Here is a 13,998-nt window from a genome sequence, read left to right as displayed (position 1 = left end):
TTAACACCTTCAAGATGTTTAATGCTCGGTATGATGGGTTGTAGAGTTTGGAAAAAGATCCCTTCTCTCAGGAAGCTTATAAAGAAAAATATAATGTCATTAATTTTACAGGAAAACACTCAAGATAAAAGCATTTTGTGACATGTTAAAATGTCTAAGCTGTTGACTAAAACCAGAACATGCTTCTTCCTTTCCTCTTTAAACAGTGGTTGGAGAAAAAGAAAAAATAAATAATGCTGTAAATGTTCGAACAAGAGACAACAAAATTCATGGAGAGACTTCAGTAGCTTCCACCATCAATAAACTGAAGAAACTAAAGGAGTCACGTACATTAAATGCAGAGGAAGAATTTTGAAGTTCCTGTCTTCTACTGGCCAACCTTCAGGCATTTTCTGAGATTTGAAGATGTAATTCCTTTCCTTAGCTTCCTGAAATTTTACTGATTGCTAGAGCTTTGAACTCACCACCACCAAGACGACACAGGCAGAAGGGAAAATGTGCATGATTCAATTTCAGTACCTAGTATTCTGAAACAAATATGTTATGCAGGTGTTTTGGTTAGCAATAAAAGAAGACAATTTATGGGAACTTTCAAGGAAAAACAACGCCTTGGTGTGTGTTTGTTAGGTGAAGGAATTTGTTTTATTGAAAAGGGAAAATAATGGCAAATGTACATTTAGTGATGTTACTAAGGGTTATTTAAGCTTTTCAAAAGACAAATGAACTTGCGATAAAAGCCTGTGAAGCTTTTGGGTATACAAAGACAATCTTATTTTATTTTGCAATGACAACATTATGTCTTAGATATTTTATGGTTGTTGAGCTATGGGAAAACCTTTTTCTTCAGAATTCAGCAAATAATTCATGCAGCAAATATTTAGGACCTTTTCTTGTAGACACTCTACATACAAGTTCAAAAAAAAAGGAATCTGAATGAGTCTTGAATTCCCCATTACTTACTTTGGATAACAGAGATCTTCAGAATAGAGTGTAGAGGAAGATATATTGCTACTATCCATATTGCACACATTAGAGACCTGAAATTCTTATGCTGTTGGGTATTTTCTACAACTTAGTTAAACTCTCTTTAAAAAAAAATGAAATAACATAGCATTGCATTTTAAAGTACTTTACTAAGCGCCCTAGTAAATGCTCCAAAACACTTTCTCAGTCAAATTATATCATTGTTTAAATTACAGTCTGCTTATAATTTTCTTTTTCAGTAAATCTATAGAAAAATAAGCCAATTCCAGGATTTATTGAAGAGGACAAATTCATTTTCCATAAGCAGGGGTAGCTCTAGGAAAAATAAAAAATTTGCCAGTCAATATGTCTACAATCCTAGATGTGGGATACAAAAGAAGTAGAATACGTGTTCTCACCCACAAGGAGTTTGCAGTTTTATTGGGAAGACAAACTATAACACTGATGAAAGTTTTAACAAGGAGCTAGTTGTGTGGAATAGAAAATAAGGTCAAAGTGAGTTAGAGAAAGTAGGCTAGAGTTCTCTTGGGATACTTTTCGGTAGTGTTGGAGCTTGGGCCGGATATTGAGAACTAAGTTGCATTTTGGATTAATAGGAGTGCAGAGAATCCTAGGATGAAGGACTGACAGAGTCTGTGAGGAGAAAGAATAATGAGCTTCCTAAATGTAGCAGAGAAGATTCATGTTTAGGAGTAAGAGATCTATCTGGATAGGTAGGGTGGGACTAGGATTAAGAGGGCCCGTGGAAATCGAGGCAGAGCTCGTATCTTCAGAAGACGGTACTTTAACCCCAAAGTATGATCTTATTGGTGGGAATTTCAGGTACTGTGATAGACCTGACGGATGTTGGGGTAGTTGTTATATATGTGTACTAAGAGGTACTATGGTACAATCTTTGAATTCCTTGATGTTTAATGCTTTTTGAATTAACTATAGATGAAGTCTATATGCTTTTAAGAAAAGATTTAGAACAATTTATAATTGAAAATGTTGTTATTTTGAAAATCTGCTCTTTTCTTGTCTGTTATTATCCTCCCAGTCACTTAGTTTATATAATAGCAGTATCAGGATTATAGCTTTAGAGCTGGAAGGGAATTAGTCCTCCTAATTTTTATAGATGAGAAAACTAAGGCCCAGAGGCTAATTGACTTGGCAGTCAACAGAAGAGCCAGGACTCAAATAAAAATCCAGTGCCCTTGAGACTACACTGTAGGGTGGGGGAGACTTTTGACCCTGTTTCAAGTTACTCCACAAATGAGTTGCTTGCTTTAGAGATGCATAAGGCCAGTTCTTCCTGGGCCCATCCTAATCAATAGAGTCAATCCAATGCAAAATTATGAAGTCAATAAATTTGTATTTGTTACCCTACCCCACCCCCTTTTTTTCTGTTCTCTCTTCTGCAGTGGTACTTCCTTTCTTTATCAACTCAGGGACTTGTAGGTCCTTCTTGTTCTCTCTTCAAATAAAATTTAAAAACATATATTTTCCCCATGCTCTTGAATTCTGCTCTCAGGGAATGCTTTGTCAAATCACATCACACTATGATTTTAGAGTCAATATGTTACCTGTCCTGGGGTGTGTCAGGTATGCATTCATGTTTGGGCATGTATCTTGTGTTTATCCTTCATTCTCAAAGAGGACCATGACATCAGGGAGATGATGACATGACTTGCAGTTGACTTTGATGTGAGTGAGGGTGGGCTTTAATTGTAAAATGAAAGGCTGTCCAGCAGGATTAAAATACTTGGTTTGAACCCACACCCTTACTACCCAAGTGTTGCCAGGAAAGACACGAGTTTGTTATGAGTTCATTCATTTAGAGGTAGAAGAGGACCAAAGAGATCTAGTCCAATCCCCTCATTTCAAAGGTAGGATTCAAACCTAGTCAGTTTTATCACTGAAATTAATCTGTAACCCTATGATACTGTTACAAATCATTGGATCACAGAGCTAGTACTGAAAAGGACTTCAGAAGGCAATTAGTTCAACTCCTCCTCATTTTATTTGAGGAAAATGATGTTAAATGACTCCCTTAGCACATGGTTAAGCCCCAAAGATAGAATTTGAACCCATGTCCTCTGACTCCTGAATACTCTTTCCACTGTACCTTGCCAATCTCACAGGTTTTAGTGCCTTCCCACCTCAAATGTCTTTGCACTATACTTGTTTATATGTTGTAGCCTCTTAATAGAATGTAAGCTCTTGAGGGCAGTATGTAGCTTATTTTTGTCTTTGTATCCCCAGCACCTATCAGTGCCTTGTATGCAGTAGGGTTTTAATAAATGTTTACCGAATTGAATTAAACGGAATCATTGGGTATGGCCAGTCCTTCAAACTTTTTTTCTGAAGAATTTCCCAAGAGAGGTAGAAGAGGGGATACTGGGGCACAATTGAGAAAAAAAGTTTTTTTTTAAAAATGACTTTTTTTTTTTTTAACAAGCATTCGTCTGTCCTCAGCGTCCCTCCCTCGGTAGAAAAACATCAAAACCCCTTACAATAAATCCTCATAGTCCAGCAAAACAAATTCCCACATTGGCTATGTCCAAATAGGCGTGTCTCATTCTGGGATTTTGATCCGTAGCCTCTCTCGCAGGACGCATGGTTTATCATAAAATTATCCGAGTGCTAGGCTTTCAGAATGATTTTTCTCTAAAATGTCATTGTAAATTTTGTTGGTCCTAAAACCATCTATTTTCTCATTTTTCACATTTCATCACAATAATTAAACCCCAATTGGTTTAGTAGTTCCCTTCAGTTTTCAGTGGGGGCGGGGCGGTGGGCGGGCCTACTACCGAAGAGCTGCCATTAAATATTTTTGTAGGACTGGGTCCGTTTCTTACTTTGGTCTTGTCGGCCTAATAGAGCTATCCCCGGTCAAAGGGTACGCACAGTTTATGACATTTTGGGCATAGTTCCCCATAACTTTCCAGAATGGCTGGACCAATTCACGGCACCACGAACAACGCATTAGCATGCCTGTTCTCCCACAGCCACTCCAACATCTGTCATTTTTCCTTTTTTTGCCATCTTTTCCCAGTCCGATGGATGGGAGCTATAACCTTGGAGTCGTTTTAATTTGCATGTCTCTAAGTATTAGCATTTTTTTTTCGCATAGCTATTAATAACTTGGATTTGTTCTGTGTCTCTGAGCATCACCTATCCACGTCCTTTGACCAGTTTACCTATCTGGAACCAGCCTTTCCTTTTAAACACCTTTCCAACGTTGAGACATCCGTGTTTGTTTGCACATGCGCTCACGGACTCTCCGGGGACTGGAGGCGGGATGGGGGAGGGGCAAAGGCGCGTCTCGTCTCCAGCCACTGAGAAGCCAGCTCTTGGACCCGCCTCACTCCCCGGCCCTCTCTCGGACGCATCCCATTCGCGGACTGCTCATCCGCATTGACGTGTGACGCAAAGACCCGGAAGTGAGAGCACGCCGACAAGATGGTGGCTGTGGCGGCTGCAGCTGCGGCGTTCGGAAGACTGAGCCGTGTCCTGCTCTTCCTCTCGCAGCTTTACATCTTAACGGGCGGCGGTGAGTCGAGAGCTAGCGTCCTCACGGGAGATTCGGGACGCAGGCCTGGATGGGGGAGGGACTGCCGAGGACGACGAGTGCGCATCTCGCTGTGGGCCGGAGCCCCGCAGCGGGTGACGGTGTGCGGGGGTAGAGCAGAGGAGGGCGGCGGAGGCTGGGGCGCTTGCAGCCGGCCCGGGGCAGTTGGTGCCGCTGCCACCGCCACTGCCCCTGGAGGAGGAGGGAAGCGCTCTCCGTCCCTCCCCCTCATCTCTCATCGCCCCGCCCCCAGGATGACGCAGCTCTCGCCTCCCCCACTCCCTTGACCTTTCCGGGTTAATTGAAGGAGATCGCGGAGGAGACCTGGAAACCGGGTTCATCGCGCCTTTTCTTTGCTAGCATCTTAACTAAAGAAATGAAATTGGCTGCAGTTCGAGGATGCCGGGGCCCCTCCCCCTCTTCTCCATCCTGCCCCCGAAACGACGCAGATGGGTTTTGTGTTTTCTCTGTGAACAAACCAGAGATGGCTAGCAATCAATGAGTAACTTATTTAAGGGTTCCACAAACCACTGTTAGCCCCGCCGATTACAGTTGAAGCCAAAGTGTTTCAAATATCTGGCTAAAATTTCTTTAATTATAGGGTCATTAAACATTCTGGCATAGGCAAATAAGGGATTCAAGCCCAACAGGCCGTTAGTCCACATTTATTAATCGCTTACTACATGTTAAATGCTGGGGATACAAAGAAAGGCAAAGCAGTCCATACTGTCAAGGAACACATTCTGTTGGGGGAGACAATGTACGAATTACGTACAAACATGCCATGTACAGGGTAAGTTGGAGGTGACCCCAGAGGGTAGGCACTAGATCATTAAAGGCTTCTTGCAGAAGATGGGACTTCAGCTGGCACTTGAAGGAAGCCAGGAGGTGGAGATGAGAACATTCCAGGCAGATGGGACAGCCTCTGAAAACGCATGGAGTCAAGAGATGGAATGTCTTCTGTGAGGACTAGCCAGGAGGCCAGGGTCAAGGGATTGTAGAGTTGGTGGAGGGGAGTGAGATATAAGAAAACTGGAAAGGTATAAAGGGGACAGGTTATGAAGGGTTTTTAAAAAGCCAAACAAGATTCTTCCATTTGATGCTGGAGGGATTAGGGAACCACTGTAGTTGATTGAACAGTTATATCATAGACCCCTGCTTTAAAAACATGAATTTGACAGCCATGGAGGATGGACTGGAGTAGGGAAGAGGCTTAAGGCAGGGAGATCTACCAGAAAGGCTATTGCAGTGGTTCAGGTGGCAGGGGGTTTATTGGAGAGATGTTACAAAGGTAGAATTGACAGGGCTTAGCACCACGTTGGATATGTGAGGTATGAAGAGTCAATGAAGACTCTTAGGTTTCAGTACTTGCGTGGCTGAGAGTGGTGCCATGCCTTTCAACAGTAATAAGAAAGTTAGGAAGGGGCAATATAAAATAAACTTGGTAAGACAGGGGTGTACAGTACAAAAAATATTAGCTGTAGAGTCAGAGAACTTGGGTTCAGAGTCTATCCCTTGTGTTAATTACTTGTGAGTCCTTGAGCAAAAAATATTTAAACTCCCTGGGCTTCAGTTTCCTCCTTTGTAAAATGAGGAGGTTTGAATAAATGGTCTCGGAGATCCTTCCAACTCTTGATCTATGATTCTAAAACTGAATTCTAAAACAATCAGTTATAAATATTGTAGCAATTAAGTTTTATCATCAGTCTGTAGTCTAGGAAAAGTTGATCAGAGCAATAATTTATTCATAGTCACTCAGGAAAGAAGGTGCCAGGCTTGGTGGGCAAAAAATATCTCATTTGTTTGTCAAGTACACTGCTCTGTTGGAGGCTAATTCAGCTTGATGGAGGCTGGAAATATTTATTAAGGCCATCAACTCCTTTGACTCTTTGCAAAGCAATCTGATGTTACTAGATTGATTTTCTAAGTAGCCTTTCCTGTTGGAGAGAATGAACTACTGAAATCAGACCACTATACACTTATTCTTATTGTAAATTGACAGTCTCACTTATTATTTGGTCTTGTGTGGTGAGTGAGAAAGTCTGATCCTTCTTACGAACTGCAGAGTTTACTACCAGATCCTTGACTTTGACTCTTAGAAGGTACTTCCATCTTCTGAAACCCAGACCGACTGGCCGATCAGCCTCTTTTGTTTAAACTCTTTGTAACACTTGTTAGGATTTTCACATGTAGTATGGTTCAACAAAGTTATAGTAAATGCAGAAGGTAGAAGTGTTGGAAGCTTCATCTCCCCTTAGATGTTTAGTTAGTAACATATAGCATTCTACCAAAGATGACACCAAGATCATAGGATTATAGATTCAGAGTTGGAAGAGACCTAACAGCTCATGTAGTCTAACCTCCTAATTTTACAGATGAGAAAAATGAGGCCTGTCCAAGGTCACGCAGGCAGTAGGTAGCAGAGTCAAGATTCAAACCCAGATCATCTGACATCAAACCCAGGGAGATCCCTTTCCATTGTAGCATGATGATTTTCAGTAATATGGTGACAACTCTTGTCACCAAGACTCTGGGCAAAATGATAAAGAAGGTAAACATCATATTTAATGTCTTCCCCCTTCCCATTTCTGTGTTTCTCAAATGCTTTCTTTGTGTCCTTTCTCAGATTAGTGAATAAAAGTTTTAATAAGTCTATTTTATTCCATTACTATAGTTTGTGTTTAAATAGTTTTTAATGAAATAAGTTGTCAGATCTTTATCTCAAGTCCCTATCCTCCACTTTTCCACAGACTTAATAGCTCATTATATGATTTTTTTTTTTTACAGTATTAGGAAATTTACTTTCTTCCTCTATTTTCAGTACAGTAGTTGCCTCTGTTTTGTTTTTACTGTTGATAATTAGGGCCTTTTAGCTAGATTAAGACATTACTAATTTTTCTTTTATTCTGAATAATTTTGTAAGAGAATAAGCTTTTCTTTCACCTCACAGAAAGTACAGAAACTCCAGCTTATGTGATGAAGTGTCCAAGCAATGGTTTGTGTAGCAAGCTTCCTGCAGACTGCATAGAATGCAAGACAAATTACTCTTGTGTGTATGGAAAGCCTGTCACTTTTGACTGCACAGTCAAACCTCATGTTACCTGTGTTGTAAGTATGGAAACATTAATCTTAGTGTGTGTGAAAAATAAACAAAATACAAACCCAAACTCGTGTTAGGCATAATTCAGTCTTGATGTTTCAGAACAAAAAAATCTAAAAAAAAACCCCAAGTGCAATGCATTTTGCAGGTAGTACTTTATGAAAAAAATTATTAGGTTAAAACCACTGAAGTTAAAAATAAATTTTTTGTTATCAGGCAAATCATTTACTATTTTGTAACTTGTTATTCAAGACAGTTACTATAGACCTTGTGGAAAGTTGAAATTCCTACCAACCGTTGCTCATTAAAGATGGATCCCCATAAGAAGATTCACTGAGCAAATTTTTTTTTTGACCAGTAATGAAAACTTTCCCATTTTAGGGCTGGTCTCTTTATTGGGCTGTACAGAAACCTGATTAAACATATGGAAGTCATTCAGAATTTTAAAAATACGTATTTTAAAGAAAGTCAGCAAAGCATAAAACCTACAATAACAAATATACTGATAAGTCTTATTTCATATGTGGAGTCCTTACTAGCGCTTTTACTGGGTCCCAAGGATATTATTTTTCTGTATTCTTGTAATTTAGTAAATCAGTAAATTGTTTCTAGTGTCTAAATTTTATTTGGTTGAGATACCCTCTTGAAATGGACTGTTGGCAAATATAACACTGAATAAGGTAGTGAGTGGGCATATCAAAAAATAAACTAGATTATCACTGAAGCAGGAAAGTGAGAAGACAAAAAAACATGTTTAATGATTTTACAAGTGGAATCCAAGAAAGATTTTCCCATTCCCATTGTGCCCATCATCTTTCCCCCCCACCTGTGTGGAGTGGGTAGGTGAGGGGGTGGGTATGTGAGTGCTTGAGTGGAGGTGCATGCACACATGTCTTAAGATCCCTTCACCTACTTTGTTTCTTCTTTTATTCTTTCTGTTTCCCTTTTTGCCACCTGGCTGCTTAGAGTCCAGCCACTTCCTCAGGCTTTCCCAACCTTCTTGTTCTTTCTTTTACCTGTTTGTGCTTCCATTTCATTCCAGTTCCTTTTCCTATTAGGATCTCTATGTTTTACAAACATGAGTAAGAAGTTTCAAAACATAACATAACCTAAACCAAATATTCAGATTTGAGTTTTTATCCATTGGGAAGACAATTGCTATGCTTAAAACAATTGGCACTATTACTGAAAAATTACTTATGGCTAGGCCCTCCAACTAACTCTCTCAAGTGCCTAGGCTGTCCTAGCCTGAGACATGATACAACTGGTTACCTCATCTAGTTCCCCCATGAAGCCATATATCACTGGCTGCTCTCTTTAATACAGGAAAAAAAAAAAGTTCAGGAGTAGCATAAAAAGGCAAGAATTTGAGGTGTATCTTTGTCAAATTCTACAAAGAAAAATATGAGACTTAATAAGGGAAGCAGTGTGGTATAACATTTAATTAGTTTGTAAATTACAAGTGGATTTTTATTAAGCATCTGTGATGTGTAGTGTCCTTGTTCTCCAGATTCCTTCCAACTCTAAAGTCCTGTGATTCTGTTTTTGGAACCTTGTACCATAAGGCAATGTAAACTGTTCTTGACACATTAACCGGTTATTACTGTTTTGCCAATGCTATGTCTTTTGATGTGTAGGATCAGAACTTCACAAAGCAATATAATTTTACAATCAACATGACCTGCAGCTTTTGCTGGCAACTTCCGGAAACAGATTATGAGTGTTCCAATGCTACAAACTGTATGACTGTCTCCTGTCCCCGACAGCGTTATAGTGCCAATTGTACAGTTCATGATCATATTCATTGCTTGGGTAAGTTAAATTTCAAGCAGATAATTTAGGGGGGCTGCTAAACAAATAAAAATTTCAAATACTTTTTATGTGGAATTTTAATTATACTGTCCCTTTATAGTAACTATTAATTAGCCTCATGTTTTTGCCTTATGATAACAAAGGATCTAATTTGATAATGAACTAAATAGATTCTGAAAATGAGCTGCTGCATCATTAGAGGGTTCCATATTAGAGAGGTAGCTTTTTGTATATCTAGTTTTTCAGCTACATTCAACTTTTACAAAGTTGAATCGTTATTGTATTTATTTATTTTATTTGTATCTGACAAGATGTTAAAAGTAGAATGGGTGAAGAATTTCTTGGGATCTTTTTGTTTCACTGAGTAAAAATCCATTTTTACTAAATAAAATAGCATTGGCTTGTAGATTTGCAGATTATAGTATCCATCAATCACCATTAACTCTTCTGCCATAGTATTTTTATACCCATTTCCATTGTAGATTGTGTTCCTTTTTTAAGGTAAACGTACCTTTCCCAAAATGCTGTACTGTAACTGGACTGGAGGTTACAAATGGTCTACTGCCCTGGCACTAAGGTAAACAGTTACTAAAGATTTTAACTTGAATTTTTAAGAAAGATGTGTAGTGGATCTCTTTGGCATACAATATAATCTGATAAACATACTAAACTAAATGAAAGCACTCCTTGACTCATATTCTGCCATTTGCAAGATAGATCCTTTAGAAAGTACGTTGGCTACCAGGAGACATTTAGTTGATTACTAAGAGGGACTTTAGTGGACTGGAATTGTCAATATTAATCCTCCCAAGATGACTGAGATCCTAGAAATAACTTATTCAGTCATTGACAATTGTATTCCTCCTTGGTTTAAATATATGTTAAAGTTTTAAATAATGTTAATAAAGTATTTCACTTGATAGTGTCGTTATAAGTGACAAAATGGTAAAATATTATCAAGGAGTTTTTCTTTAAATGTAGAGTGTTTGGTTTTAATTTAATTTTAGATTTTTTCCTTAATACTTTTTAAAATAGAAAACTGAACATACTGATTGAAAGATATTCAGGAGTCATATATTTAGAGTTAGTGGAGATCTTAGAAGTCATCTAGCTCAACCCCTTAATTTTACAGATGAGTAAATTGAGGCCCAAGGAGAGAAATTAACTCAAGCAGTAAGCAGCTGGCCTAGGATTTGAATCAAGTTCTTCTCACTCCAAATATAGTACTCTTTCTTCTGCACTAGGCTTCATCCTCTGATTCCTAACAAAACTCTTTGCCCCAGGTATAGTGCTTAATATTAATAGTGTTAAAAAAATATGTTCGGAAACTGAATTTTAACCTTTGAGAGAAGAAAAAAATAAAGTAATGCTTTCCTATTTTGAATTCACTTAATAATCATTTTGTAAATGTTTTCCAGTGGAAAAATGTTTTTAAATATTAGAATTTTAGCGTTTAATAGGGTCATGTAATCCATCCCTCTCTTTTTGTAAATGAGGAAATTGAGATCCAGAAAAATTAAGTGACTTTCCCAAGGTCCCATATCTAGTTAGTACCAGAATTAGGACTAAAACCTTTACCTCCCACTACCAAGCTCCTTTTTAACATATTTCATTCTCTACATAGATTTTAATTTTTTGTTGTTCTAGACTTGTGATTCCGTCAGTGTAAGTAACTTTCATTGTGGAAACTCCTTAGACTGATGCATATCAGAAATTCTTTAATTTACTGTCAGCTGGACTGAACTGGCCTCTAACCTGTGTGTGACTGGAGCTGTGCAGAGCAGGCTAGATACAGGAGAGTCAGGAATCAAATAGAAGTTTAATTTCAAAGTGAGGGAAATGGCTTGCAAGCAAAGAGGCAGATGAAATGCAGGTGCTGGGGCCCCACTCCTAGTGGGGGGATCCGCTTTAGTATGGCTGAACCTTGGTTTATATACTTGTGGCTAGACAAAGAGTCAAACAGTGTAGTGTAGCAACAGTGGTGAGGCATAACAGCAACAGTGAGGCAAGGTTGTCTGGTGACAGAAATTGTCTGTTCATAGCAGGGCTTCGTGTCTGGGCTTGTTGGTGCCCAAGCTCAGGGACCATCAGTTCCAGAAGATGAGTGCAAAGGATTGTTGGTATGCCAAGCTCAGGGCACAGCTTGTGTGCTGGGCCTTAGCTCTGGAAAAATCGTAGGGAGTCCCCTAATAGTATCTTGACATTATAGTCTTTTTCTTTTAATTAGATTTTTTATTTTACAACACTTAATTTAACATGTTCTTGAATTTCAAATTTTCTTCCCTTCCCTTCCCTCCCCCCTGCCCCGCAGGACGTCATGCAGTCTGATAGATTCTACATAAACCTTCGCATTAAGCTTATTTGCACAATATTGACATTATAGTCGTACAGAATTGTCTAAGGCACTGAGAGGGTTAAATGAGTTGCCCATACTCACATAGCTGGTATGAGTCAGAGGCAGGCCTTGAACCTAGCTCTTTCTGATTTGACTAGCTCTCTGTTCCATCCTGTGTTGCTTCCAATATCCTTTTAAAAATACATTTTTCAGGGGCAGCTAGGTGGCGCAGTGAGTAGAGCACCGAACCTGGAGTCAGGAGGACCTGAGTTCAAATCTGTTCTCAGACACTTGACACATGTACTGGCTGCCCTGCCCCCCCAAAAAGGAAAAAATATATATATATTTTTCATTGTTAGGGAATGAGGTGACATACTTTTTTTTTTCTTTAGAAGAAATCAAAAGTTAGGTTATTTAGTAGAACTTTGATGCTAGAGTTCTATCCTACTACCCAGTTGACTTGTTTCTACTTATCTTGTATACACATGCATATATGCATACATAGATACTAGGTCTTTATACCTAGAGGTTTTTTTTTTCAGTTGCAGTGTTGAAAATTAATTTGTAACAGAATTATTTGTTTAAAGTTTATGATGGACATTCATTTTTTGAAACATAAATTGTTTGCAGATGTGAAAGGAGTTTCTTTTACTTAGAATGAGTTATGGAATTAGTTTATAGTCAATTAGAATTTAATACTAATCAATCATTGATTTCCATTATAGCATTACCCTTGGTGGATTTGGAGCAGATCGATTCTACCTGGGTCAGTGGCGAGAAGGTCTAGGCAAGCTGTTCAGCTTTGGTGGACTGGGAATATGGACTTTGATAGATGTTCTACTAATTGGAGTTGGCTATGTTGGACCAGCTGATGGTTCCTTATACATTTAAAATGGTTAATGTGCTTCAGAAAAGGAGCAACATTAGAAAAGTCCTTAAGAATGTATAAATCAGTTTTAATTGTGTCAAGTTGTTGCTATTTGTATGTTTTAATGTACAGTATCTGTACTTTGCCTGCCTTAATTAAGGTTAAATAAATGAATGTCATTGAACCATGTTTATTTGGAATTTGTTTTCCTTTATCTGTAACAAATTTTTTTTTCTATGAAAAGTGTTTAAAGTTGCACAGTTAAACTAGAGGAACAAATTCTGCAGTGTTTGAACAGCCATTCACTCTTTTGACTTTAGTTTTGTGTTCTATATAACTTATTCATAAAACTTGTCATTCAGATATGTGATATTAATGTAATTTGTTTTGCAAAAAGTGTCATAACGTTTTATTTTTTAGGATAACCAAATAAAATGATATGCCTGAACTCCACCTGTCTATATAGATTTTGCTGTTAATATATCTATTTACGGTGCCTGGCACATAGTAAACAATAAATGTTTGTTGACTGATTGACTTTGGCCTTTTCATTTTTAACAGTAGGCTATGGTACTTTTAAATCTTGTTTCAGTTTGTACATATGCCTTTAAAGAAATACATAAATACTGAAATTTACCACAAATATTTCAGGTTTGTTTAAGAAAAATTGAGAATATGTTTCTTATGTCATTTACAGTGATCTTTATAGAATGATCCTGTTCCTTTTTGTTGGATACTGAATGTTACTTCATTTTCCCTACACCTTCTCTGGGGATTTTTCTTATGTTGTTTTGGGTATTTATGAGTTTTGCCTTAAGACACCTATATTTGTTTTGAGCGTTAACCTCCCTTTAGGGTTAGGGTTAGGGTTAGACTTAAGGGTTAGGGTTAGGGTTAGACTTCAGGTTTAGAGTTAGGGTTTAGACCTAAAAACTACAAGATGCTTTCCAGTCCTTAGTTGGCTTCCCCAAAATGGTTCCCTTTTAAAATGATTTATAAACTTAATTATTGATACTTTTTGTTTTTATATTACCTTTGTTTTAAAATATATCCTTCCCTACCCACTGAGCCATAACTTATAACAAAGAGGGATTGACGGGGGAAGAAGCTCAGCAAAACTAACCAACGTGCCAACAATCTTAGCAAATTCTCATAGTGTCTCACTTATGCAAAGTAGGGGAGGGTAGCACATTTTCTTAACTCTTCTGAGGTCAAGCTTGGTCATCTTCATACTGCATTGTTTCTTTATATCACACTATCTGTAGTTGTGTATATTTCCTGGTTCTGCTTATCTCCAGCATCGGTTCATATAAGTCTTCTTTTGTTCGCTAAATTCTTCATGTTAT

General features: G+C 38.1%; 2 protein-coding genes and 1 long non-coding RNA gene across 3 annotated transcripts in view; 2 read left to right on the top strand and 1 right to left on the bottom strand.

Moving 5' to 3' along the window:
• The window catches only part of TARS3 (threonyl-tRNA synthetase 3), a 38,569-nt gene extending 35,276 nt beyond the window's left edge, over positions 1-3,293 (top strand). The window contains exon 19 of the mRNA XM_036735759.1: positions 207-3,293. Coding sequence (XP_036591654.1) covers positions 207-355 — 149 coding nt within the window. The 3' untranslated portion in view covers positions 356-3,293. The remainder of the gene's footprint in view (positions 1-206) is intronic.
• A 1,039-nt stretch (positions 3,294-4,332) lies between these two features.
• TM2D3 (TM2 domain containing 3) lies at positions 4,333-13,186 on the top strand. Its single transcript, XM_036735760.1, has 5 exons — positions 4,333-4,519; positions 7,488-7,645; positions 9,275-9,449; positions 9,951-10,026; positions 12,510-13,186. Exons 1-5 carry the CDS (start codon positions 4,429-4,431, stop codon positions 12,673-12,675), a joined length of 666 nt encoding a protein of 221 aa, XP_036591655.1. The 5' UTR covers positions 4,333-4,428; the 3' UTR covers positions 12,676-13,186.
• Positions 5,167-13,998, bottom strand: part of LOC118828873 — a 49,931-nt gene continuing 41,099 nt past the window's right edge. The window contains exon 3 of the long non-coding RNA XR_005008976.1: positions 5,167-5,569. This is a non-coding gene — a long non-coding RNA (uncharacterized LOC118828873). The remainder of the gene's footprint in view (positions 5,570-13,998) is intronic.

This window comes from Trichosurus vulpecula, chromosome 8, assembly GCF_011100635.1.
Source record: "Trichosurus vulpecula isolate mTriVul1 chromosome 8, mTriVul1.pri, whole genome shotgun sequence".
Lineage (NCBI taxonomy): Eukaryota > Metazoa > Chordata > Mammalia > Diprotodontia > Phalangeridae > Trichosurus > Trichosurus vulpecula.
The sequence above is the reverse complement of the archived record's forward strand: the minus strand, read 5'-3'. Positions and strand labels throughout refer to the sequence as shown.